This window comes from Xenopus laevis, chromosome 8S, assembly GCF_017654675.1.
Source record: "Xenopus laevis strain J_2021 chromosome 8S, Xenopus_laevis_v10.1, whole genome shotgun sequence".
Classification (NCBI taxonomy): domain Eukaryota; kingdom Metazoa; phylum Chordata; class Amphibia; order Anura; family Pipidae; genus Xenopus; species Xenopus laevis.
The window spans coordinates 26137982-26165701 of NC_054386.1; the positions used below are offsets into that span (position 1 = coordinate 26137982).

The following is a 27720-nucleotide window of genomic DNA, read 5'->3' on the forward strand; positions in this document are numbered from 1 at the left end:
AAATCATAGTCAAATAGATAGAATTCTGCCACACAGGGATTGGCTATGATCGGAGGAAGGAATTTGAAACTTCCCCCAGCCTAGCCAATCCCCTAGTGGCAGGACCGGGATTTACACTCGAAGGGGAAAAGCTGAAGTAGTTTTGCAGTTCTCATGTTGTTTGTGGCAGAACCAGGTTATCACGAAGGTACATTATTTTCTTTACTCCTGTATTTTTGATTTTCCCACAAGAACCCAGAAATAATGGCGGTGTCTGTGCTGTAGCTGTTTATCTGCAGTGAATATGTTTTCCTTGAAGCAAAACAGGTGCCACATAATGTGCCAGAGATACAACAAATGCACATTTCAGGTTTATACCACTGCCTAATACAACATTCTCCCCTTTATTATTTTCATAACTAGCGATTCTGTTTTTCCCCAAGTGTTAAATCCACCTCCCCTGTACGTTAAAGGGGCGAATCGTCGTTAAATTAACTTTTATTAGAATTCTAAGCAACTTTTCAATTGGTTTTCATTATTTTTTATAGTTATTTGCCCTTTTCTTCTGACTCTTTGCAGCTTTCAAATGGGCGTCGCTGACTCCCTTGTTAAAAACAAATGCTCTGTAAGGCTACAAATATATTTGTTATGGTTACTTTTTATTACTGATCCTTCTATTCAGGCCTCTCCTATTCATATTCCAGTCTCTTATTCAACTCAATGCATGGTTGCTAGGGTTTTTTGGACCCTAGTTACCTGGTTAAGATGCAAACTGAAGAGCTGCTAAATAACTCAAAAAACCTTAAATAATAAAAAATGAAAAATTGCAAATTGTCTCAGAATATCAATCTCTACATCATGCTAAAAGTTATCTCAAATGTGAACAACCCCTTTAAACACTATCATTTATTGTGTATAATGTCCCTGGAGTGTCTGTAGCCATGGCCTTTCTCTGGTTATTGGGTGCCTGTGGTGCCGCCAGCGTCGGAGTGGGACACTGGGAAAAAAACCCCCTGGGCCCCACCAGCCCAGACCCATGCCACTCAGTGTGACCCCCTCCACACGGTTGCCGGCCCAAACCGCTAAACATCAGCCCCACCCGAGCTTCCCACTTGTCCCGGCCGAACCGCCCACTTGCCCTGCCCACTCCACCCACTGGCCATGCCCACTCCACCCACTGGCCATGCCCACAACTGAACGTGAATTAGGTAAGCTCTGTGAAGGTGGGGTTGCAGAGGAGGGGGGCCCTTGAGGAGGTGTGGGGGGCCTTGATGTAGCAGCCCCGGTGGGCCCTGACCACCCCCCCATTCCGACCCTGGGTGCCGCACACAATGTCTGTCAGTATATGATGCGTTTGGCCAGTTACTGCCCACTCTGTGCTTGTGGTGCCTCTATCCAGTGCTTTTTGTTATATAATGTACTATATGCTCATTGATGCCTTTACCCATTACCCTCAGTGGGGGTCATTTTTATCAACACTGGGCAAATTTGCCCATGGGCAGTAACCCATGGCAACCAATCAGATTGCTGCATTCATTGTTCTACTTGCACCTGGCTTTAAAAAGCTAATGACTGATTGGTTGCTATAGCTTACTGCCCATGGGCAAATTTGCCCAGTGTTGATTAATGAGCCCCAGTGTGCGCTGGATCCCTTCCACAGCTATTTCCAGGATTCATTCTGCAGCCCCAGGCTAGTGTTTAACTACACCTCTCAAAATCCTTGGAAAGGATACTTGGAAAGGCAAAAGTCATATAGTGGGTTTTATTTATAAAAAATGTAAGTTAAAAGGGAAAATTTAAGCTACTCCATGTCCAGGAGGACATGAGAAACTGGGACATAAGTAGAGAAATACGATCTGGTTAGTAAGGTGTTTAGTAGCCTCACCAAACACAAAAATCACCCTCCGCCCATGACTATAAAATGAAAACCTGCTGTATGGTAATCACCCCACTGAAAACCTCTCTCATACAGTATATGATAGGCCATTTTTTGCCAAGAAATTGTTTAAATTGTAGGCTCTTGATTAACGTATACAAACCTGAAATTGGCTCACTTTTTGAAGTCACTGGTCCTTGAAACTCGGTAGGCTCTTGTTTAATTTGTAGGCTCTTGTCAAGTTTAAGTGTAGGCTCTTGATTAACATATACAAACATGAAATTGACTCACTTTTTGATGTCACTGGTCCTTGGAACTCGATAAGGGACTACGGTATGTGGTTATAGCAAGGGGAGGGCAGGAAGGGCAAAAGACTAGGAGAGGGACACACAGGTTGCAGAGAGCTTTTTTTTGCGTTTTTGTTTGTTTTTAAAGGAAAGGTTAACAACAATATGTATATATATGCGTTGAATACAATTGCTTCAATCTTCCAATGTCAAGAAAATGAACTCTGTATGAACTTTGCTTCATTTTTTTTAGTGTCTCCTGCTATGCAATTCTGTGTACACGCATGTACTGTATATTATCAATCACTGCTTGAGAAGAGGTGACAAAATGCGACCTAATGATGGTAACTGCAATCTACACAGAAATATAGAGCTTCAATCAGCACGAAGCATGTAGGGTCTAAAAACAAGCAATAAAATGCATAGCACAAAAAAAACAACTCTGAACACTCATGAGTACAAAATGGCAGAATGTTACTGGATCAGTTAGCTGATGTGATTAGGTGTGCTCAAACCTGAGCGTCAAATGCATAAAGAAAGTCTGTGTGTAAGAGCACTTTGAGCAAATCATGCACTGGCAAGGTAGACTTTTAACTTCACCTTTTACTTCTAATATGCACAATATGTAAATCAGATATATTATGCATCATCTGCATTGTTCTCTTTATATTCATTGTGCCTTCTTTATCTCTGCAGGGGTGATTTATGTATTTTTTATACAGGTTCGAGTGCAAATAAATGCACGCGCTAATTGATTCCATTATATTCTGCCTGGTTGTACTCATGAGTTGCGGTTTACTCCATTTGAGTTTCAGTGTATTTGCTTTGACGCAGCATGTTGCATTTACTTGCACTTGATGCGTATTCAGCTGTCAATAGAACAGAGGCTTGGGGAAAAACGCATTAAGCTGGGTAAATAAAAAAAGGTGCTTATAAGCAATTAAGCGTTTTCTCATTCTCAGCATGCATTTAAAAACGCCTGTGTGTGTAAGAGCACTTAGAGCCGATCGGGAGGGGGGCACATTGCTAGTGCAGAGAGCACCTGTTTGGGTTATCTCTTTGCTCTCCACCTACTGACAATTAGTAATATCAACTGGTGTTGTATACAGAGGAATAATATGTTAATTAGGAGAAAGTTAAATCTGTTACACATAGGGTGATTTGAGAAAGAAGATTAGTGAGAGGGCACTAGAAAGGGGGAGCAAACGGTTATAAGTTGGAATTTTTTTGCCAAAATGTAATGTTCGCCGTAACATGTGAAACTTGTTTAAAAAAGAAAAAAACAGGTTTTGGCAAATCAGCTTTGCCTTGGCAAACATTAACATCTTTGCCTGGTGAAATTTCACAGAGAGGAAGTTTTGCCAGGTTGGTACTGCAGTCCTTCCTCACCATGCCCACAAATCTTCAACTCATTTGCAGTGGGTGGCAAAAATTAACCAGCAGAAAGGGCTGAGAAAAATGACAATTATACAGCAGACTCTGTTGTGTGGGGTCCCCTTATAGGTTCTGTTGTACCTGACTGGTACAAATGCTGGAGTCACAGAGTGCTAAATAAGATAAATAGCACATCTGAGATAGAGGCGATACATTAAGCACTTACACATTACCCAAAGGAAGTTGCAAGTTACCTGGGCACAGAGCAGGTAATCAGATCCATCAAGTATCATGGTGCTTACAGTATGTGGAACTCCAGCAATAACTGGTCATTAGGACTATGTATCAGCCAGTTTATGGGAAATACTCAAAGCAATGCTTTAGGTTTCGATCTATACACTTGTTCAAAGTTGGACTGGAAAGGTGGGACACCGGGAATACACCCACTGGGCCCAGCCAACCTAGACATGAACCCCCCTGCTTGTGACATTGCTCTCCCACAGCCCTCACTCCCCAAATTGTAGCAATAAAATTGAATGGCTAGGTGCATGGGGGGGGGGTTGGTCGTGGGGGGGATTGGGCACACAGGGTGGGGTCCCCTGGGGTAGTAGACCTGGGGTGCCTGACACACCTCAGTCTGACCTGAAATGTTAGGCAAAAATGCCAAATGATAACACCATAAAGTCCCATTCATAGTTCTGAACAAACAAGAAAATGGCCATCGTAAATTGGCTTTTCTTGCATTACTGGTCATACAAGTTTTTTGTGTACACCCACCCCCAATGGTAGCTTCACAAATAATTAGATCTTTTTAACCAAGTTAAAAGTTATACTCAATTTTTCACTTACATTGAATACTCTTGGGATTGAGCCTCAGCTACTGGGTTTTAAAACACAGACAGGACATAATGCTGATTGGATTCTCAACTGAAGACCAGTTTCACATTAATTGGGACCCATCCATACAAGGTAGGATTTTGCAATTAGCATATGACAAGCCAGGGGCGTAGAACCACTAGAAATAATTTTTAGTAGTTGCACTCCCCTGTCTCTACATTTGCTTATTGGAAAATCCTGCCTTGCTATGATAACAGTGAAACTGCTTTGCAGTTGGTAATTCAATCAGCATACTACACTGGCTGTGCTTTAAAACCTAGTGGCTGAGGCTCAGTCTCAAGGGTTTTCCATGTAAATGGAAGCTTTAGGAGCAGTCCTGGAATTCCTTAACTGAATTCTTTCTTGGTTGCAGTTGAAAGAGAAATGTCTCTTCTCAACAAAAATCAAACAAAAACACAAAATTTGCATTTATTCATTAAAAGTGCGCACACAAGTTTAAAATGTGCACACCAAAGAGAGAACATTGATCCCAGCAAACCAAAAGTGTGTTCATGCATATCTGTGTTTATTTAGTTTCACTGTTACAAATAAACTATTTTCTTTTTATATCCTGTTATGGGCTGTAGCAACCCACAATATCTAACACATCAGCCGCTAGGTCACCATTATGTTTGCGTAGCTCCGCTAGTTCCCACAATACCGATCCCGCTGTCCTCCAGACTCCAGAGCAGATTATCGTTGCCTGTGTCCACTGCGTATACTTTTGCGTTGCTAGGCCCTGTAGTGTACTGTCATATGACTAAATTTTTGCACCTTATCTTCTGTGTAGCGCGAGTGTCATGTGGTTAGTTTTGGATTATGTCCCTTTTACAGGTTCTTTCAGTAAGCTGGGAGTGTCTCCTGTTTATTTTTCAGGTGTGAACAATACTGAGATCATCCTAGTGCACTTTACACGTCAAATATGAGTATATTATGTGATGAACCTAACTGCATAAGTTCAGGCTACGTGAGAGTCTAGCTAGTTCTTAAAGCCAAAGTGATAGTAACAAAACACTGGTCATACAAATTAAGTAATTGCCAGGGGTTGCTGCCTGGCAAGTACTTTACAGGCCTGGCATATATAAATGAGTTAATGATCCTTTTATCAATTGCAAATATAAGTAGTAGGGGATCTTTTTCAGAGAAACAATCTTATACCTGTATTGGAATCCGAGAAAAGGAATCTACTGGGAAAATTAAAATTTAAAGGGCACTTATCTGCAAATAATTATCCTAATGGAAGTGTGGGTTAATAGAGCCCAGTAGTGAGCGCTTTGATATCCGCATCAGAGGGAGAGCCTAGTGTGGGCAACCATGTTTGGTGACATCAGCATTTCTCCTGGCTCACTCATTAGGTTCATCTGCCATCCTACATCACATTTATTTGCATAATGACCGGCTGGGGCACTCGCTCATTATACATGTGCCACAATATGAGGGAGCTCACACAAAAATGTATCTGACCTAACTGTAAATCAGAATCTCCTGCATGAAAAGACAGATTAAAGGAATTGTTCAGTGTAAAAACAAAAACTGGGTAAATAGGCTGTGCAAAATAAAACATGTTTCTAATATAGTTAGTTAGCAAAAATGTAATGTATAAAGGCTGGAGTGATTTGATGTATAACATGTCAGTCAGAACACTACTTCCTGCTTTTCAGCTCTCTTGGCTTCCACTGGCTGGTTACCCTGGTAACCAGGCAGTAACCAATCAGTGACTTGAGGGGGGGCCACATGGGTCATATCTGTTGCTTTTGAATCTGAGCTGAATGCTGAGGATCAATTGCAAACTCACTGAACAGAAATGTACCATGTGGCCCCCCCTTCAAATCGCTGACTAACTCAGAGTTATAGAGCTGAAAAGCAGGAAGTTGGATTCTGGCTGTTTTATTAGACATCTGTTCACTCCAGCCTTTATATATTACATTTTTGGCTAACTAACTATATTAGAAACATTTTTTATTTTGCACAGCCTATCTATTTACCCAGTTTTTATTTTCACACTGAACTATTCCTTTAAGACTAAAACTTAATTATATCATAAATGGTACAGAACTTTTAATTGGTTGCATTGAGAATGGAACGAAGCTCATTATATATATATATAATGTTCAAGAGGGACCAGTATATGCTATATTAAACACTTGGGGGCAGATTCATTAAGGGTCGAATTTCGAAGTTAAAAATACTTCGAAATTCGACCCTCGAATTGAAATCCTTCGACTTCGAATATCGAAGTCGAAGGATTTAGCGCTAATCCTGCGATCGATCGATCGAAGGATTTTTCGTTCGATCGAACGATTAAATCCTTCGAATCGAACGATTCGAAGGATTTTAATCCAACGATCGAAGGAAAATCCTTCGATCAAAAAATCACAGGCAAGCCTATGGGGACCTTCCCCATAGGCTAACATTGACTTCGGTAGGTTTTACCTGCCGAAGTAGAGGGTCGAAGTTTTTTTTAAAGGGGAAGTACTTCGACTATCGAATGGTCGAATAGTCGAACGATTTTTCGTTCGATTCGTTCGATTTCGTTCGAATTCGAACGAATTTAACCAATTCGATGGTCGAAGTACCAAAAAAATACTTCGAAATTCGAATTTTTTTCATTCGAATCCTTCACTCGAGCTTCATGAATCGGCCCCTTGGTGATTTAAAAATATGGCGTGCTGGTCCCTCTATGAACAATTTTATATATATATATATATATATATATATATATATATATATATATATATATATATATATATATATATATATATATATATATACTGAACCAGGACGGCTAGAGTTTTGTAGCCGAAACATGATATTTGGGTTCAGTATATCATAATTGTTTACCAGCACCCAGGCATTTACGATTTGGGAAGGTGTGCACCATTTTGGACTTTGACATCCAGCCTTTATGAAAACTTAGGCACTTCAGCTAGGGTAGCCACCTTTTAACACTCCAGCCAGGGTGGGGTGCAGGTCCATGAGGGGGTTGGCAGTGATTATAAATGGGTGGGGCAGTGATGTCACAGGGCAGATTTTAATGTCAAGGGAGAGGAGACAGTCCATCAATTGTTGAATCAGGACAGGACAATGATTTGGTAAGTGTGGTCAATAGAAAGGGTTGGATCGGATGCAGGTTAGGGGCAGATTAATTAGTTATTACACGTTCATTGCCAGTAAATTTGCAATAGTGGCCTTGGCCTTGGCTGGTATTTTACTGGCTTAGAGTGAAGTGTCCTGTCTGTCATTGTCCTTAAAGTAAATATGAAATTTATCCCCATCATCCACTTGCTAAAGGAGTTTGTTTCCCCACGACAGTATCCCTTTAAAGGGGTCGTTCAACTTTGAATTAAATTTCAGTATGATGTAGAGAGCAATATTCTGAGACAATTTGCAATTAGTTTTCTTTTTTTATTATTTTTGGTTTTCCATTTATTTAGATTTTTATTCAAAATCTCTCCAATTTGCAATTTTTGCAATCTGGTTGCTAGGGTCCAAATTACCCTAGCAACCATGCATTGAGTTGAATAAGAGACAGTAATAAGAATAGGAGAGGCCTGAATAGCAAGACGAGTAATAAAAAGTAACAATAACAATACATTCTTTAGCCTTACAGAATGTTTGTTTTTTTAGATGGGGTCAGGGACCCCCATTTAAGAGCTGTAAAGAGTCAGAAGAAGAAATAATTCAAAAACTATAAAAAAAAAAAATGAAGACCATTTGAAAAGTTGCTTAGAATTAGCCATACTAAAAGATAACTTAAAAGTGAACCATATTTATATCATATTGATAATATTTATCTTAAAGGAAAACTATATCCAAACAATCTAGCACATATGTAAAACCCTGCTTCATTGAAATAAACAATTTTCATAATAATTTACTTTTTAGTAGTATGTGCCATTGGTTAATCCTTTATAGAAAACTGCTATTTTAAGAAATAAGGGCCGTCCCCTGGGAACCTATAATTCACGGTGCACATAAACAAACCAAAATACTGTGTAAAATACATGTTAGGTCACATTAAAGTCTTTGGCCTCCACACGTCTTCTTGTTACAGTTAGAGCTGCAGTATTTCTGGTTAGGTAATCTCTGCGGCAGCACAGCGAATATCATAATATGGGGGCTCAAGGGAATAAGATGTAAAAGGGCAATATTAAATATATATATATATATATATATATTCAATTTTTGTGAGAGTCTTTAATAATGCAGTTAACATAATGTAAACTATCTGTTGCGTAAGTATTCATTTTTGGGGTATAGTATTTCTTTAATTCTTATATAGCACTTATAACTGCTCTACGCTGTGCTGTTCACTCAAGGCTAATCAGCCCTTTCTACAATCCTATGGCTGGTTTTTTAATGCCTTAGGCTTCTAGCTTGTGTGGGGTTTCTGGTGTTTGGTGCAATATAAGCAGAGTGACATTTTTTATAAATGGATCCTCCAAACAGACATTTGTTGTGATATGAAATCAAAGATAGAATGCAAAAAGAAGCAAGCACAAAGTACTGTCTTAATTAATAAAAATTTGTAGTAAAGCCCATCGAGCCACAAAGCATTTAAAGAGCTGCCTGGGGAAGTATGTTGCAGAACATCCACCACTGTTACACTCTTCAGGATTCCCCCTTTCGGATATATATAGATTTCTTGGAGTTTTGATGGATATAGTAGTGTCAATCCTTTGCCTTATAGTTTTCCTCCAGCCATCCAGCAAGTAATGAAATGAAAATATAAAGCAAAATAAAGTATAGGTATGGGACCTGTTATCCAGAATGCTCAGGTCCTGGGTTTTGCCAGATAACGGATATTTCCGTAATTTAAATCTTCATACCTTAAGTCTACTAGAAAATAGTTTTAATGTAAATAAACCCAAAAGGATTGTTTCGCTTCTCATAAGGATTAATTATACCTTCGTCTGGATCAAGTACAAGGTACTGTTTTGTTATTACATATAAAAAGGAAATATTTTTTAAATATTTTGATTCTTTGGATAAAATTAGTCTATTGGAGATAGCCCAGATTAGGGGGTTTCCGAATATTGGATACCATACCTGGATGATAGCCAGATCGTAAAGCACATAGTACCCAATGTAAAGAAAAAGTCAGTACTTCTTTGGGACCAGGAAGGTTTCTCCAGTTGAGTCTGTAATTGGCAAATAAATCAAACTACTAAGGGTTGGTGTGGTGATCGCACAGGTTCTTGTCTTTTTGTTATTTCTTGTGATATGCCTACCCTTTTATTGATCAAAATGCTTTGCCATTTCAGAGTTCGACAAGGAACCAATAAAAAAACGCAGACAGCTACAGCAGGCAGCTATTCTCCCACTCCAGAGCCAACAAGAATTAGTTATTCCAGCGTTCGAAGAAATGATTGAGGAAGAGACTATAACACCAAGTGAAGACGGTCCAGGTAAAAATGCAAAAATTTTGTAAGACAACCCTTACCATTTGTAACAAATAACACTAATAACAGAGGAACATAATCTTCATTTTTTATGATGGATAATTAAAAGAATGCTAATGAAAGTGTGATAATTATTATGTGGCAGTTAACTCTGCAGTGGCAGACAGAAGCTGTTGCATGCTAATATGCAAATACAAAGTCCTGCTACTGATCTTTTTTATCTCTTAAATAGTGATGAGCAAAATTTGTCGCCACATTTCTGTGCGAAAAAGACACAAATGGACTCCAATGGGAAAAAAAACTGTTGCACGTCAAAAACATTTGTTGCCCATACATGTCAATGCACTTGGCAATTTTTTTGCAGTTTTGCACGTCAAAAAAGAAATTTTCACCCATAGACTTCAATGCATTTGAAGAATTTTTAGCTGTTTCGTAAATATTGGCTGAAACGAGTCACATTCGCCCATCACTTCTCTTAAAGGGAAATTCAACCCTTAACTAAAAAAAGCCCTACCTAATGTAGACCCCCCCCCAGCCTAGCTGCTAAGCCGGGGAAATGCCCCTTACTTTTTACTTACCCCTCGGTGCAGATTCAGGGATCTCATTTCACAGCAGCCATCTTCCGGGTCTTCGTGTCTTCCTCCGGCGCTTTCGTAAATTTTTCCTCCGGTGTTTTCGTAAATTTTCCCGTCGTGGACCGGAAAATTACTCCAACTGCGCATGCGCCGGTCGCAGTCTCAGATTACCGAAAACCTGGAAGATGGATGCCGTGAACTACGATCCCTGAATCTGCACCGAGTGGTAAGTAAAAAAGTTAGGGGCATTTCCCCGGGTCAGCAACTAGGCTGGGGGGAGGAGGGAGGGGGGGTCTAAGTAGGGTAGGGGGTTGAGGTTTTTTAGTTAAGGGTTGAATTCTCCTTTAAACATGCAATTTGAAAACAAAGTTCACAGCAGATCAAAGGTCAACCTGTTCCATATTATACTATGCACAAGGGCATAGTATATCCATGTCCTAGACTTTCTACTTGCTTTCTTTCCTGAATTGAAAATATTTTTTCTGATTAAAGACTAGATTAAAATGCTGGGTTTTTGAAGCTTGTTTAGTTCCTGCTGTGTCTATAGACTGCACCATAACTTGTTATTAACAACCTCATATATGTTTTTGCTGCTATTAAAGGGCATTTCTGTCCTAATTTTTTTTAAATAATAATAAAAGTAATATTTTAAGCATATTTCTCATATACACTAATTAAAGATCTTTATTGGGTTTAAACGTATTTGTTATATATCTGTCCTTTAGTTATGATTCCTGAAGCTACATATGTAGAATAAGTCAGTTCTTCTCCAGATCTGATAATCAGCTGGTTCCTGTTAGTGTTTCAAGAGTGAGAATCAGTAGACCGATACTTCCAATAGCAATTACATTTACATGTACTGTAACTGAAACCACTGAAAATCTTTCATTAATGTGTATTAAACTTTGTAGATATAATCAAATAAATATTCTGCATAGTTTCTGGAGTAATCAAGTTTATCTTCACTTTCCCTCTCACAGCAACTGTTTCTCTTCATTCTCTCTTCATGCAGCAGTTGGGTGTCAAGATTTTCATTGTCGTTTAGATCCAATATATCTTATGGGGGGGGGGGGCTTCCTTTCCTAACAGATGAATTCGAGCTCACTCAAATAACTGATTCCAGTACAAACAAAAGCTAACAAAATAACTGCCTTTTTTCACAAATCCTGCATGTAGAAAGACATGTCTGTTGTTTTTAAAGGAAAACTATACCCCCCAAACAATGTAGGTCTCTATTAAAAGATACTGAGTAAAACAGCTCATGTGTAAAACCCTGCTTCATGTAAATGAACCATTATCATAATAATATACTTTTTTAGTAGTATGTGCCATTGGGTAATCATAAATAGAAAATTGCCATTTTAAAAAATAAGGGCCGCCCCCTGAGATCGTAGGATTCACTGTGCACACATATAAACCACATGTAAGGTCACATGAGCCAATTAACAGACAGAGTTCTGCCTTTTGCTTCATCACTTCTTCCTGTTACAGTTAGAGTTGTAGTATTTCTGGTCAGGTGATCTCTGAGGCAGCACAGATAGAGTCACGAAATGGTGGTTCAAGGCAAGAGATGTAAAAGGGCAATATTTATGTAAATATATATTCCAGTTTGGTAAGATTCTTTAATATGTTATTCAATTTGATATAAACTATCTGTTGCTTAAGTATTCATTTTGGGGGTATAGTTTTCCTTTAATAGAGGGAGTGCTAATACATATTCTAGGCAAAGAGAGGAATAGTGAAGATGAACTTGGTTATTTCGAAACAGTGCATTATATTTAATTGATTGTATTTAGAAAGTTTCTTATTTCAGTATGCTGAATCATATATTACATTTTCATTTTTGCGATAGTTCCCTTTTAGGTTCCTTTGAACTCAGTTTGCTCTTAAAACATAATCCGTGTACAGGCATTTATATCGATCTGTGTGAGGTCAGCTGTGCGGGATAACATGGTAAATGTTGCCAGTCTGTGACAAACTGCATATTCTTCTTATAAATGTCTGTCCCTTTTTATCACATGCACAAATGTATTTGTGCAGTATTTGCAAAGATGTCTCTGTGAGATACCTTTATTTTTATACTGCAGACACGCTTCCGCATTGGCAGAGATGTGCAGTCCTAGTAAGTGATATCCTTCACAGATATCTGAGAGACACTGAATACTACAGTCAAGGGAGTTTTGTGGCTGCATTTATATTGGAGAAAGGTGAGCACAATGTCAAGCATATACACAAGTATTGTGATCTGTATGAAGAATCCCATAAAACAACATTTCCCCTTGTTGTCTCTGCAGAAGTTAGGGTTGACAAAGTAAAAGCTGATATGTGTGAGGTTGTGGCTTTTGGAACTGGAGACTCATGCTACCAAGGATGGCAGGATTACAGTGGACGTTTAGTTCATGACAGTCATGCATTAGTGGTAGCAAGAAGGGCATTATTAAGGTAAGCTAAAGTAGACTCTAGTGTCTTTATAAACAGCTGAATCTTTATATTATCCCTTATCTCATGAAATGGCTTGCGCCCACACAATGGGCATAGCTGCCAACTTACTAGACACCAGTGCAGTCTGAAGCTGATAAAGCTTTGGACAGAACTATGATTAAATACATCTGTAACACTTACATATGCAACACTTTAGAGCCGTGACAGACAGACACTTTGTCACCCACAGGAGATCTCCTCTCCCGCAGGCCACAAATAGGGTTGCCATCTGGCCGGTAAAAATGATGGTTGATCCCAATGTTATTAATAGGAAAAAAGATAAATATATAGAAAAGCCAGTATACATGCAGCGATCCCAGGTTATCATGCAAAAAATGTGGAATAAGGCATTTTTATACAATTACATGAAAATGTCACATGTACAGTGTTTTACATGCAGTGAATCCAGAGGGGCCAGTATTTCAATAGAATTTCTTGGTCTGTCAGGGCCCCTAAGGAGAGTGTGTGTTTGTTATCTACAACTATTGCAGAAGTGTGTGGGAGTTAAATTGATTGCACCATAGTAAGAACCAAATGCAGTCTACTGATTCGTGTGCAGTAGTTATATTGTCAATATTAGGCACTACATATACATTAAAATACATTTGTCCAAGCCTGAGCTTATTGTATTTGTAAGCTAAACATGCAATAATGCACCTCATGTGTACTGCACATAAACAACTATGTTTAGATCATAATGAGCTTGTCTGTCCTTTGGTATTTTTTTTCACTTTTTAATATTTACCTGGTAACATATTGTCCTGGTGCTGCTTGGCATCAAGAGATATGAGAGCTTTGGTTGTACTGATACTTTCATGTAGCCCCTAAAGCTGGCCATAGACGCAAAGATCTGATCGTAAGAATCGAGGATTCATGCGATTTTCTGACCATGTGTGGAGAGTCCCGTCATTTTGGTCCGGCGGAGATCGGTCGTTTGGTCGATCGGACAGGTTAAATATTTCTGTCGGCTGCGGGTAATATCTCTGCATGTATTGCCGATCAAAACGATTTTCAGAGGGAGACTGTCACTAGCTTTGGTCGGACATAACTTTGGTTGCTTTGGTACGATTGCTATTAGGGGCAGAACATCGGCTGATCTGTTCTTTTGTACTTAATTTGATCAGAATGGTTAGTGGCAGGTCGGGAGATGGGGAAGAACAATCGTACGTTGATTCGTACGATCGGATCTTTGCGTCTGTGGCCAGCTTAACACTTAGGGATGAATGTCCAATGTCCATGGGATAGTAGCAAAGAGGAAACCACTGCTATCCAAGAGTAATTTCTATGGTCTTCTCACATTTATTAAAACTTGAATCTTTGCATATCTGCAAGTTTAAAACAGAGCAGAGCTTCCCTTGTATCTAGCTTAAAGCAGATACAGCATTCTATAATAAGAACATCATACAAACATTAAAATGTTGTTGTGTTGGGGATACTTTAATGCTTTAGGAGCTGAATAACTTGATGTTATTGAAGGAATCATGAATTCTGCTCATCTGTCTGTAAGGTGAAATGTAATGTGGTTATGCAATAAGACAATGCTGCATATATGTTTCCTGTCTTGAAAAATACTTTCTTAAAGGGGTGGTTCACCTTAAAGTTAACTTTTAGTATGTTATGGAATAGCCAATTTTATTTTGTTTTTCGTTTTTGAATTATTTGCCTTCTTCTTCAGACTCTTTCCAGCTTTCAAATAGGGGTCTAAAAACAAATGCTCGCAAAGGTTACAAATCGATTGTTATTGCTAGGTTTTATTACTCATCGTTCTAATCAGGCCCTCTCCTATTCATATTCCAGTCTCTTATTCAAATCAATGCATGGTTGCTAGGTTAATTTGGACCCTAACTGCTGAAGAGCTGTTGAATAAAAAGCCAACTAACTCAAAAACCACAAATAATTACAAATGAAAACCAATTGAAAATTGTCCCAGAATATCATTCTCTACATCATACTCGAAGTTAACTCAAAAGTGAATAACCCCTTTATTGATCTGATTGAATTCATGCCACTTATAAGCATTTGGTTCCAGAGTTGCCACGGTTCATAACAGTGAGCTCTTTTTTTTTACAGGTACCTGTACAAGCAGTTGCTCATGTATCAGAGCGATCTGACGCTTGCCAAAGACAAATGCATTTTCTGCCCTTCTCAGCAAAGTCAGATGCTGGTCCTGAAACCTGATATCTTCCTGCATCTCTATATAAACTTTACCCCTGAAGGTTTTGTCCAGGCCAGCCAGTAAGTAATTTGGGAAAGTTGCAGGTGAGTGCTGTAGGAGAAATAATAAAAGCAGTAGGGAGCAAACTTGGAAGAAAAGGGAAGAAGAACAATGGTGGTTGTCAAGAAAGAAGGAGATCATATGCCACATGTGACTGTACCCCTAAGAAGTACCAGAAATTAGCATGAATCTTTACTGATGGCATTTAACCAGCTGCAGTCAGGGTCATGGTAACTCCTACAGATGTATGATGAGTACCTTATTTAGCAATGGCCTTCGGTATTAGCACTGCACGAGTATATTGAACCATCTACACAGCCAGAGTTGTTTGTGAACCATGGAGCAAAATGCTGACTGTGCTTCGGATTTGTGTCTTCAGGAGAATCTTTAACAGAATGAAGCAGGGTGGCAGAGTTTCATTTTAAAATGAAAAATAGATACAATTTCATTTTATTTTATTATGAAAGCTGGTCCTTTTATGAAAGAGAAATTGATGTTTTAATCCTCAGTAGTGAATGATAGAAGATGGCTATCCATGACTGTGATATTTTATTTAATGTTAGTAGAATATAGATGAAATGTGACACTTGACATATTCTGTCTTTTTGTCCTATAGTCCATGGGTAGATATATCTCCATGTGTTTCACTTCATGTTCATGCAAAAGGCGAGCTGCTTCCAGTGTCAGAGTGTCCCCTGAGTGTTCTGGCTTCACGCGTGTGCTGCATGTCAGCTTTCGACAAGCTGATGAAATGGAATGTTCTGGGAATTCAGGGAGCTTTGCTGAGCCAGTATATTGATCCATTATATATTACCAGCATAGTAACAGGTATGTCCATTGTGCAAATTTGCATCATAAGGAAGAAGTATTTATTGTCGTACAATGCACAAGGCCTTACCTTGAGTATTCTGTATAATTACCCTTAAGAAGGATATTTGTAATGGTTTTTGTGGCCTCACCAATATATATGATGTATAATGCATATCCTTGATTTTACATCTCCCTAAATATTACACAATGTTTTTCTGGCCTCCTGAAAACGTAAAATGGGGGTTGCATCGAATCCAGGATTTGGTTCGGGATTCGGCCTTTTTCAGCAGGATACAGATTTGGCCGAATCCTTCTGCCCGGCATATGCAAATTAGGGGTTGGGAGGGAAATTACGTGACTTTTTGTCACAAAACAAGGAAGTAAAAAATGTTTTCCCCTTCCCACCCCTAATTTACATAAGCAAATTAGGGTTCAGATTTGGTTCGGTATTCAGCTGAATCTGTCCTGAAGGATTCGGGGGTTTGGCCGAATCCAAAATAGTGGATTTGGTGCATCCCTAGTTCTACTGTACATTAGAGGGCAGATAGCAGGGGATCCTAAAGCCATCCCTTTAAACTTGAGGAACTAAACTTTCATTTGAAGCAGTGGATCGCTTTTCGTGGTGAGAGCAACGAGATTGGGAAGTACCCTCCCAGCTGATGATGTGATGAATATTTCATAAAGGCTTCTATTACAGGAAAATTATTTTCCCCACTGTAGGTGGGTTAATAGTTCTCTAGGGAGAGCAATGGCACCCACGCCAGGAGGTAGCTCCCAGTTCAGGCAGCCATTGTGGTCACATCAGCTCACTCACATGCGCATAAAAAGAGAGCTGGGACTGTTCTCATCATTCTTGGGGTCCCATAATGGCATAGCACTTGCTAGGGACATTATAGTTTCAGTTTCAGATTTTGCTGTGTTTAGTGCAAAAAAAGGAAAACTACAACATATGCAAAAAAAAGAGCTCAGGACAAAGCCCTATATTTTAGAGTAATTTTAAAAAAAAGAGGGTATACTGTCCTTTAACTATAGCTTTGTTGTTCCTTTAATTACGCTTAATTTTAGGTACTTCCACTGAGCTGGAGCAGGATTTTCTATGCAACGCTGTTAATGACCGCATGAAACTTTCCTTGGACCTGAGCCTGTTTCCTTCATATTCTGTACACACTCCCTATATCTTCTCTGGTCCTTACATATCCAGCAGCAAACCCTCGACACTCTACAGCAAGCACAGCTTAAACTGGTCCAAAGGAGATGAAATTGAACTTGTGGATGGAGAAACAGGGAGACCAGTAGAATGGTAAGTGGTATGTAAATCATAGAGAACTGTAATTGCTTTGTTGTTTAAGACCAAACACACTAGAATATAATTTTCTAATGGACTTTTAATAGAGGTTAAAAATGTAGGTAGTTGCAATTGCTATTTAAAACAGTCTCCAGCTTGGGATGCAGTATTCAATGGCGATCAATGAACATCTTAGGTCCCTAGGGAGTCTACCACCTCAAAGAAGCTACTTCAGTCTGAGATTATAGCAAATATTGATCTTGTGCAACGTGCTTGTAAATTTCAGTGTTTTCATCAAAGATTTTTTTTGCATCTTTCTATTCTTTCATCTAATTGAGTAACTTAGTCTCCAAACAAATGATTAGGATTCTTATCCTTTGATTATCATTGTTTTTATAAAATGCCAACATATTCCATAGCACTGTATATGGATGTATATACTAAACATCAAGATTGCATGCAAATATTGACTGATACAGGAGGTAAAAAGGGCCCCTGTTTAATAGAGCTTACAACCTAGAATACTGGTTGTGAAAAAGAGGCACTGCATGTGGATGAAAATGAGCAGATTTGGGCACAGTGTGTAGTTTCTAGGGCAAATTGGGAGAATTATTAAGCATTTGATTTAGATGTACATGCTGCCAGCACAGAACCAGTTATTATATTGTGATACTAGAGCAGGGGTCCTCAGGGCCAGTTCACGGTCCCTCAGACTATTGGGGAGCTGGACTATTGTTTGAAAAAAATGAATTCCCACGATCCTGAGGCAGCAGCCCAGATGCCGCCCCCTTCTCTTCCGTTCCACGCTTAAAAATCAGTTGGAGCAGGTCAAAGGGGGGCAGCTCTCTGCACTAGTGGAGCTGAATTTCCGGGTTAAAACCCGGAAGTTCGTCCCTTGTAACTGCCCGTTTGCTGCTGCCTGAGGCAAGGCTCTCACCTTGTCTTATGGCAGGAGCGGCCCTGCTGCTCATATCTTATTTGTAGTGCAAAAAAACACGAAAGAACCTGTGTTTCTGGGAACTGAATGACAGGTGATGCTGCTGGCCTGTGTTTGTGGGTTCTGGATTGCAGGTGATGCTGCTGGCCTGTGTTTCTGAATACTGGGTGGCAGGTGGTGCTGCTGGCTTTCTTGGTACTGGGTGGCAGGTGATGCTGCTGGCCAGTGTTTCTGGGTACTGGGTGGTAGGAGTTGCTGCTGGCTGTCTGGGTTCTGGGTGGCAGGCGTTGCTGCCTTTCTGGGTACTGGTTGGCAGGTGATACTGCTGGGTTCTGGGTGGCAGGAGTTGCTGCTGGGTACTGGGTGGCAGGAGTTGCTGCTGGCTTTGTGGGTACTAGGCGGCAGGTGGTAATGAATCCACACACTTTGTGAAGCTGTATGCATCTGCGCGTCCCCATAGCAGCAGGCTATGGCTGCTAATAATTCACGCCGGTAAGGGCGCCAGACGCACTGTAGCCCGCGTCTGCAGTGGGGGCCTTAATTAATTAATTAACTTGTAGGGCACTAGCTGCGGCATCACCCACGGCTGCAGTGTGGGCCGGGTTAATTGACTTGGAGGGCCGTAGTTTGAGAACCCCTGTTCTAAAGTTTTCATGTATTTAGCATCCTGCGGTTGTGGTAAACAATATGTGGATAGAACTTAAAGTTCCCTTAAAGGGGTTGTTTACCTTCCAACACTTTCAGTTGTTTTCAGAGATTTTTTTAAAATTACTTTCTATTTTTATTTGTTTTATACAGTTTTTCTAATGTTGAAGATTAAAGTTTTTTTTTCCACTTTTCACCGACTCTGAGGTTGTTCACCTTTGAGTTAACTTTTCATGTGATGTTCTGAGACAATTTGCTATTGGTTTTCATTTTTTATTATTTGTGGTTTTTGAGTTATTTAACTTTTTATTCAGCAGCTCTCCATCTTGCAAGTTCAGCTATCTGGTTGCTAGGAGCCAAATAACCCTAGCATCCATGCATTGATTTGAATAAGAGACTGGAATATGAATAGGAGAGGGCCTGAATAGAAAGTGGAGTAATAGTAATAAAAAGTAGCAATAACAATACATTTGTAGCCCTACAGAGCATTTGTTTTTTAAATGGGGTCAGAAGAAATATATGAAGACCAATTTAAAAGTTGTTTGGAATTAGCCATTCGATAACATACTAAAAGTTAGCTTAAAAGTAAGCCACCCCTTTAAAGGCAGTTGTTATAACTGATACAATAGTTGCTAAAATTCCACAGATGCTGCTGGGAAATGTCTCAACTAATGTAGCAAATTGTAACAGTTCAGAATCTGCACCAGGAGCATTAGATTTAAAACTTTGATTTTGGAAAAATGGTAAAAAATAAAACATTGAAAGCAATTTTTTTTGTTCTTTTAAGTAAACAATATCAGCTGTGCTCAGATATATTATGCAAGATCACGGGGGTGACTTTAACCAAGTTAAATTTCAGGGTATTGAAACTGTGAAATTGGGATTCAGAGGAGAAGACACTGTCAGGCTCATAGACCAGAGGGAGGTTTATTGACTATACACTTTAAGAACACGTTCACCACATGGGCTTAATAGTGATTGGGAGGCATCATTTATGTTTCTGAGAAGTCCATATATGCTTTTTAATAATGCTCAATATTATATACAGAGCCTTTAATATTATTACTTTTCTGTATATGAAGATTACCTATAGAGAACCATGATATAAGTTCAATAGAAAACAATGCAGTGAATTTGCATGCTGTTTTTTAATGCTGGGCTATATAAGGTAGAAGAAAAGTAGCCAATTTCTGACAAGGTGAGACAAAATAGTAATAAACTATATTATTATTATTATTAACATGTATTTATATAGCGCCAACATATTGCGTAGCACTGTAAAGTAAATGTGATTATACAACTACATCACATGAATTACATACATAGAATATATGGAGTAACAAACATCACAATCAATACAGGTACAAAAAGGTGAGGAAGGCCCTATGCATAGGCATACAGTCTAAAGGGAAGGGAGTAATACACAAGGTGTGGGAGTGGGCAAGATCGAATTAAGTGGGTGAGAAATGTGGTATTGTATGTGGTGTTGCGTTTGGTAGTTAAGCAGAGTGAGGGTAGGCTTCTCGAAAGAAGTGCGTTTTCAGAGATTTCTTGAAAGCAGAAAGGTTGGGAGAAAGTCAGACTGTGGGAGAACGTTCCAGAGGAGGGGTGCAGCCCTTGCAAAGTCTTGAATGCGAGCATGTGAGGAGGTAATGAGAGAAGAGTTGAGTAGTAGGTCAGTAGAGGAGCGTAGTAAGCGAGTGGGTGAGTATATAGAGATGAGTTCAGAGATGTAGGGTGGAGCATAGTTATGAAGTGCTTTGAAAGTCAGTGTCATTAATTTGAATTTGATTCTGAAAGGTAACGGAAGCCAGTGCAGGGATTGACAGAATGGCGAGGCAGAGGAGGAGCGGTTGCTGAGGTGTATGAGCCTCGCAGCAGTGTTCATTATGGACTGGAGAGGTGACAGTCTCTGGAGGGGGAGGCCAATTAAAAGAGAGTTACAGTAGTCTAGACGCGATATGATGAGAGAGTGAATAAGAATTTTGGCAGCATCTTGGGTGATAAATGATCGTATTTTGGATATGTTCCTTAGGTGAAAGTGACATGATTTAATAAGTGACTGGATATGAGGAGTGAATGACAGGGCAGAATCTAGGATAACCCCAAGGCACCGGGCCTGGGGAGAGGGGGTGATAGTGGAATTGTTAACTATGATGGATACTTCGGGGATGCTAGTGGTGTTAGTTGGAGGAAAGAGAACCATTTCAGTTTTAGAGAGGTTTAATTTAAGGTAGCGTTGCGACATCCAGGTAGAGATAGCGGACAGACAGGAGGAGACGCGAGTTAGGAGTTCTGGGTTGAGATCAGGAGATGAGAGATAGATCTGTGTATCGTCAGCATAGAGGTGGTAGTGGAAACCATACGAATTTATTAATTTGCCAAGGGAGGAAGTATAGAGGGAGAATAGTAATGGTCCCAGGACAGAGCCTTGAGGAACTCCAACAGAAAGAGGTAGGGGAGAAGATGATACTCCATTGTAGGAGACACTGAAGGAACGATTGGTGATGTAAGAAGAGAACCAGGACAGGGCTGTGTCACGAAGGCCAAGTGACTGGAGGGACTGGAGGAGGAGAGGGTGATCTACAGTGTCAAATGCGGCTGAGAGATCAAGCAGTATTAGTAGTGAGAAATGATTGTTGGCTTTAGCGGTTAAAAGGTCATTAGTTAGTCGAGTCAGGGCAGTTTCCGTGGAGTGTTGTGGCTTAAAACCAGATTGTAGGGGGTCCAGCAGGTTATTGTCAGAGAGGAATGAGGTTAGTCGGTTGTAGACTAAGCGCTCAAGTAGTTTAGAGATGAAAGGTAGCAGAGAGATAGGTTGTCAAGATTGGAGGGATCAAGAGAGGGTTTTTTTCAGAATGGGGGTGACGAGCATGTTTTAGTTGAGAAGGAAACAGTCCAGTTGAGAGCGAAAGATTAAATAGGTGAGTTAAGGCTTTGATTAGACAAGGATTGGTATTGCGGAGAAGTTTTGAGGGAATTGGATCAAGCGGGCAGGTGGTAAGGTGAGAAGAGGCCAGAAGCTTTGAGACTTCCTCATCAGTGACAGGGGTGAAGGAGCACAGGAGAGACTGGGGAGTGTGGAGGGAGGGTGGTGGAAGTCTAGGGGGGTTGAGTAGTGTAATGTCCCTTCTGATAGTGTCAATTTTGTTTTTGAAGTGCTCAGCAATATTTTGAGCAGAGACAGATGTGCATGGAGGGTGTGGAGAAGGGGAAAGGAAAGTGTTAAAGGTGGAGAAAAGTTGTGCTGGTTTTTTAGAAAGGGAGTTAATGAGTGAAGTAAAGTATGTTTGTTTGGCTTGGAAGAGACTGGTGTTAAAGGAGCGCAGGGCAGATTTGTAGCTCCAAAAGTCTGATTCTGAACGGGATTTGCGCCAGCGACGCTCAAGTGCACGTGAATGTCTTTGGAGCGCTTTTGTATGAGCAGTATGCCAAGGTTGAAGTAGTTTGGGTCTAGAACGTTTAATTTTTATAGGAGCAAGCTCATTTAGGGCAGTGGTGAGAGTACTATAGTAGACAGAGGTAGCCACATTAGGACATGAGATAAACAATCCCAAATCAATGTTTTTAAAGGGATCCTGTCATGATTTTTATGATGTCGTTTTTATTTATAAATTAGACTGTTTAAACTGAAAATAATTCACTCTAATTTAATTCCTGAACCAGCAAGTGTATTTTTTTTAGTTGTAATATTGGTGTGTAGGCAGCCATCTCAGGTCATTTTGCCTGGTCATGTGCTTTCAGAAAGAGACAGCACTTAAAGATGGAACTGCTTTCTGGCAGGCTGTTGTTTCTCCTACTCAATGTAACTGAATGTGTCATAGTGGGACCTGGATTTTACTATTCAGTGCTTATATCTACCAGGCAGCTGTTATCTGCTATCTGGTTATCTTCCCATTGTTTTTTGTTAAGCTGCTGGGGTGGGGGGGGGAGGGGGGGGTGATATCACTCCAACTTGTAGTAAAAAGTGACTGAAGTTTATCAGAGCACAAGTCACATGACTCTAGCAGCTGGGTAACTGACAATATGTCTAGCCCCATGTCAGATTTCAAAATTAAATATTGAAAAAATCAGTTTGCTCTTTTGAGAAATGGATTTCAGTGCAGAATTCTGCTGGAGCAGCACTATTAACTGATGCGTTTTGAAAAGCATGGATTGAAGAGGGATTGTTCACATTTTGGACACCCTCGGTGAACTCCCAGACAGATTCAAGCATTTTGGAGCCCAATTCTGAACTCTCAGTGTTAGAATGTTTGGATGTCTTCTAGCAGGACAGTGACCTTAAACAAACTTCAGAAAGCACCAAAAAATGATTAAAGACAAAATGCCAGACTATACTAAAAATGGCAACAATTAGTCAAATCACTCCACTTGAGCAGAGAACTGAAAGCTACAGTAAGTGAAAGCGTCCTTTAAATCTGGGAAAACTACCATATATTTCTAGCAACTAGACAAACTGTAGCAAAATGTTGGAAGTCCCCAGGGCATAAACTACATTATGTTTAAAAACAAAATCGACTGGATCTATATTAATGAGAGGTTAACGGGGTTAGCTACAGACAGGATCCAAACAGTCAAAAAAAATATGGCAGTCATGGGTTGATTATAGATTTAATGGTACTCACCCTACATAACTCTTACCAATAGATTTTAGGCGACATCAGTTTACTCCTGACCCAATAATGCTTGAATGACGACAAATAAAGAGCATTAATCTCCAAGTGATTTTTTATAGAAAATTTTTTTTTATTTTTTGTTGTTTCTCAAGTTTTTTTTAAATTGTTAAGGTATCAATGATATTAAACAGGAAACTTATTGTACATTTCAATTTATAACATGCAAATAACATTCACAGTTCTACATATCTTGGAACCTCAATAGGATATATGTATAAAGTCTGAACTTAAGATGTGTTATCTGATCTAAGGATATAACGTTACGTTTATGTGACCAGGTACTGGGATTATTTCCCATTAGATTTAAGTCTAATATACACATGGACAGTTTTTAATTATCTGTAATTTGTAAAATGTACTGCTGTAAATCATCTTGGATACTTGTACAAATAAAATAATTTAAAAAAATCTGATAAAATTAGAGCGGTTTGCAGAAGTGGTCCAAATTGTCATAGAGAGATGTAGAAAGCACATTCATGGCTATAGGAAGTGCTTGATTGTAATTATTTGATTGTAACCAGAGTTAAAGTATAAGGTGTCTATTTTTCTCCGTCATTTTTTTAACTGTAATTACCTAAATAATTTAAAATACTATAAATATTGGATGCAAGTGAAATACAGTAGAATCCCCATTTTATGTTTTTCAGGGGCCAGAAAAAAATTGGTGTAAAATTCAGGAAAATGTAAAATCAGGGAAATGTTTTATATGTTCTATATTTGTGGGACCAAAAAAAAACAATTTAAAATGCTGGAACTTTTTTCCACCAGATCAAAGTTAAGGGTCTGCTGTTTCAGGTAATGCTTTTTTCAGTTTGTCACACCTGTCTGACCGGAGGTAGTGGTAGCTTCATGGTTCCTCTGTGTTAATAGGCGCAGCGGTGTTCCATTTGGAACAGAAGGCAGGAGGGACGGACCGCAACTATAGGGATGTGTGAGAAGTCTATTTATTGGATCCAGAACACTTTTTAAGATAAAGCACTTGCCCTGTATGAATGTTAAATTACATTTTGTTTTTTACAGCTCCTCAACTCTCAGCCATTTTGCCGTTAGTCGTCTGTGCAAAGCAGCCATGCTGAAATATTATTGGAAACTGCAAAATGAGTATGGAAGATCACAAGAACACATTTCTTACATCCAGTCCAAGGTACAAGAATATTCAATATGCATTCCACTTGCATGGAACCCCCCCGCCTCAAAAAAATTAATAACTATATTTTTTCTCTTAGGAGAAAATCCAGCTGCACACTGCAATATGTCAAAAAGTGTTTTGTATTTTGTTTAGCCCACGTACAAACAAAAAAGGGCAACGTTTTGGGCACCCCCTGGGCCCTTTATGCCCAGGGGGGGTCCAGAAACGTTGCCATTTTTTTAATGTACATGGGCTGAATAAAATACAAAACACTTTTTTTTACAAATTGCAGTGTGCAACTGGATTTTTTCTTATGTATACGTTAAAGCAGGTGAATGTCTTCCAGTATTAGCACCTGATACCAGTATTAGCACCTGCCACCTTCACAAGTGAAAATCAAAGGGGTTTGAGCTCTTCCCATTGCAAGCATTATGATTTTTCTCTTATGTCAGAACTACGTTTTTTCATGTATAAAAAATATCTTACTTATTGTTTCAACTTGCATTTATGCTTTAAGGTGAGGGAGTAAACATTTGATAACCTTACTTTTCCCAGGACTAGCATTTGGTTACGCAACCTGGGCACCTCTAAGTACAGGCGTGAGCTTAGGGTATTATATAGCCTCAAAATTAAAAAGGTACTTTTAAAGAGACTTTGAAATGCATATTGGTGTAACTCATTTATAATGGGGAACTACACTACAATGAATACACATATTCAGTACAAATCAAAAATGTCTTTCTGGTATGCCTTTGTTTTTTGTGTAAAGCATTTCTTTGCAGTGCATGTGCTTTTTTACAACTTTGTATTGCTAACCTAGTGCTGATTACATGATAACAAAAAATCTGACATTTACTCTTTGTCTTCACAAAGCCGACCAAGTGCCTTAGGCAACCCGGCCGACCGCCATGCTCCCCACGCTCCTAAACCCCCTCCATGTGTACGCACACGCAACCACAAATCTGTATATGCATGCACTGAAGAGAGGAGGGAGGAAAGAGAGGGGCAGAGGGGAGGGGGAAGTGGCAGAGGGCGCATAGCATGGACCATGGGTGGGCAGAAAACCCTTTAATAGGTACCTGCCCAGTGCCCCCCCCATCACCTAGGTAGTGTATCTTCTGACTACCCATAGTTCCGGCCCTGCTTTACAATCATGAATGTAGGAAAGCTAGCACTGGAACCATACCCCAGTGTGACATGCTCCATATAGCATTTCTAGCATTTTTTATCCAGCAACAAACCCTTCTCAATTTTGAATGAGTTCAGTTTACTCCCAGAAAAGTCATAGGGGCAAATTCACTAAGCGCCGAACGCTAGCGTTAATTCGCTAGCATTTGGCATTTTCGTTACTGCGCAAATTCCCTAACGAACGCTGGCGTAGTTTCGCTAGTGTTACTTCGCACCCTTACGCCAGGCGAATTTTCGCTAGCGATGTAACTACGCAAATTCACTAACTTGCGCAGTGTACTGAACGCTACCTTTTACGCTAGACTTCCTTCGCCACCTCAGACCTGGCGAAGCGCAATAGAGTAGATAGGGATTGTTTCAAAAAAAGTCAAAATTTTTTCTAAGTCCCAAAAAACGCTGGCGTGTTTTCTACATTATGGGTGATAGGCTGAAAAAGATTGAAAAAATTTTTGGGGCTCCCCTCCTTCCCCCCTACATTTCCTGACTCATGGCAACTTACCTAGACAGTGGGCACATGTGTAGGGCAAAAGAAAATTTTTATTTGATGATTTGAAGGTTTTCTTGGCATTTGTAGTGCTGATACGTATTCCTCCATTGAAATTTGAATTTGGCGCCATATGCAAATTAGCCTTCGCTAGCGTAACTTCGCTTTACATAGCGAATCAACGCTAGCGCAACTTCGCAACCTTACGCTACCCCTGAGCGCAACTTCGGATTTTAGTGAATTTGCAGAGCGCTGGCGAAACTACGCCTGGCGAAGTGCGGCGAAGTTGCGCCTGGCGCAACTTCGCATCTTAGTGAATTTGCCAAATAATCTCTTGTCCCACACAGCAGGCACGTTTTGCATTAGGTAATTAAAACTGATGGTCATTTGTTTCTATTGAAAGTGACCAAACTGGACTCTCCATATGTGGCCATCTTTAAAGGAGCAGTAACACCAAAAATGAAAGTGTTTTAAATGGCAATATAATGCATTGTTTGCTTCACTGGTAAAACTGGTGTGTTTGCTACAGAAATACAGCTATAGTTTATATAAACAAGCCAAAGGGAAGCCATTCAAGCACAGAATTCACAGTAGATAACAGATAATGTGTGGAGAATGACATTGTATACTACAGAGCTTATCTATAATCTGCTTTGTATCCTGTGACTTTTCAGCTTTGAATGGCTGCCCCTTGGCTACACAGCAGCTTGTTTATATACAGTATACACTATAGTAGAGTTTCTGAAGTAAACCAGTTGTACCAGTGCAGCACAACAATACATTATATTTTCATTCTTTAAAACACTTAAATTTTTTGGTGTTATTGTTCATTTAAAGACCAATGTGCACATGCATTACTACCTGTACAGTAATGATGACATCACTTGGAAATACTTACCTTCAAGTTTCTTCTCTATCTAGATTTTCTCTAATCAGTATCAGCGGGTGAAGTCACTGTTCCACTCTCATTTCTGTGCACGTACTCAAGGATCATGGCCTCGCAAACTGTGTGTGGATAGGTTTGAGATAATACACCAAGATTTTCAAGATGGAGAAACAGGTTGGCTATACCAAAGTGATCTTCAATGATAAAACCTTAACACAGAAAGCCTTGACCGACTTTTACTTGGTATTTTGAAGTTTCAAACGGCTACATTTTATTTAAATTTGAATTCTGAATAATGTTGAAAGGCTTAAAACATGTATGAAGAAAGCATACAGTATATGCAAAAAGCATACAGTATAACTGGACTGTTTCTGTTTGAGTTTTCCTTGTTTTTTTCTTGAAAACTATAATTTTTGTTATTTAAGGTACAAAGTTCAAAGAACACTAAGTAAACAATTGTAGTTGTGTAGCAATAATTATGAATCATGTTTTCTTTACACACTAGTGTAATGGTTCCCAAAACAGGTGAGTCCTGCAGCGGGTCGGGTACCTGCAGGTTACCCCCAAAACACAAGCTACTCACAGCCATGGATCAACCGCAGTTAAAGTTAAAAT

The 27720-nt window shown here is 39.5% G+C and overlaps 1 protein-coding gene across 3 annotated transcripts; it reads left to right on the forward strand.

Moving 5' to 3' along the window:
* Positions 1-130: 130 nt before the first annotated feature.
* adad2.S (adenosine deaminase domain containing 2 S homeolog) lies at positions 131-27578 on the forward strand. 3 transcript variants are annotated; one of them, NM_001112866.1, is made up of 9 exons: positions 131-187; positions 9657-9800; positions 12457-12576; positions 12664-12811; positions 14921-15085; positions 15682-15893; positions 16941-17175; positions 24439-24562; positions 27141-27578. In NM_001112866.1, exons 1-9 carry the CDS (start codon positions 154-156, stop codon positions 27306-27308), a joined length of 1350 nt encoding a protein of 449 aa, NP_001106337.1. In that variant the 5' UTR covers positions 131-153; the 3' UTR covers positions 27309-27578. The 3 variants fall into 3 exon arrangements, with proteins under 3 accessions (NP_001106337.1, XP_018087278.1, XP_018087277.1); XM_018231789.2 differs by lacking the exon at positions 131-187 and adding an exon at positions 1951-2062; XM_018231788.2 differs by lacking the exon at positions 131-187 and adding an exon at positions 2612-2724.
* The last annotated feature ends 142 nt before the right edge of the window (positions 27579-27720 follow it).

Excerpts from the sequence above, each read along its gene's own strand:
- adad2.S (NM_001112866.1), top strand. The coding sequence starts at position 154 with ATGTTGTTTGTGGCAGAACCAGGTTATCACGAAG. Across the intron at positions 9,801-12,456 it reads ACCAAGTGAAGACGGTCCAG|ACACGCTTCCGCATTGGCAG; the intron begins GTAAAAATGCAA and ends TTTATACTGCAG. Across the intron at positions 15,086-15,681 it reads GGTTTTGTCCAGGCCAGCCA|TCCATGGGTAGATATATCTC; the intron begins GTAAGTAATTTG and ends TTTGTCCTATAG.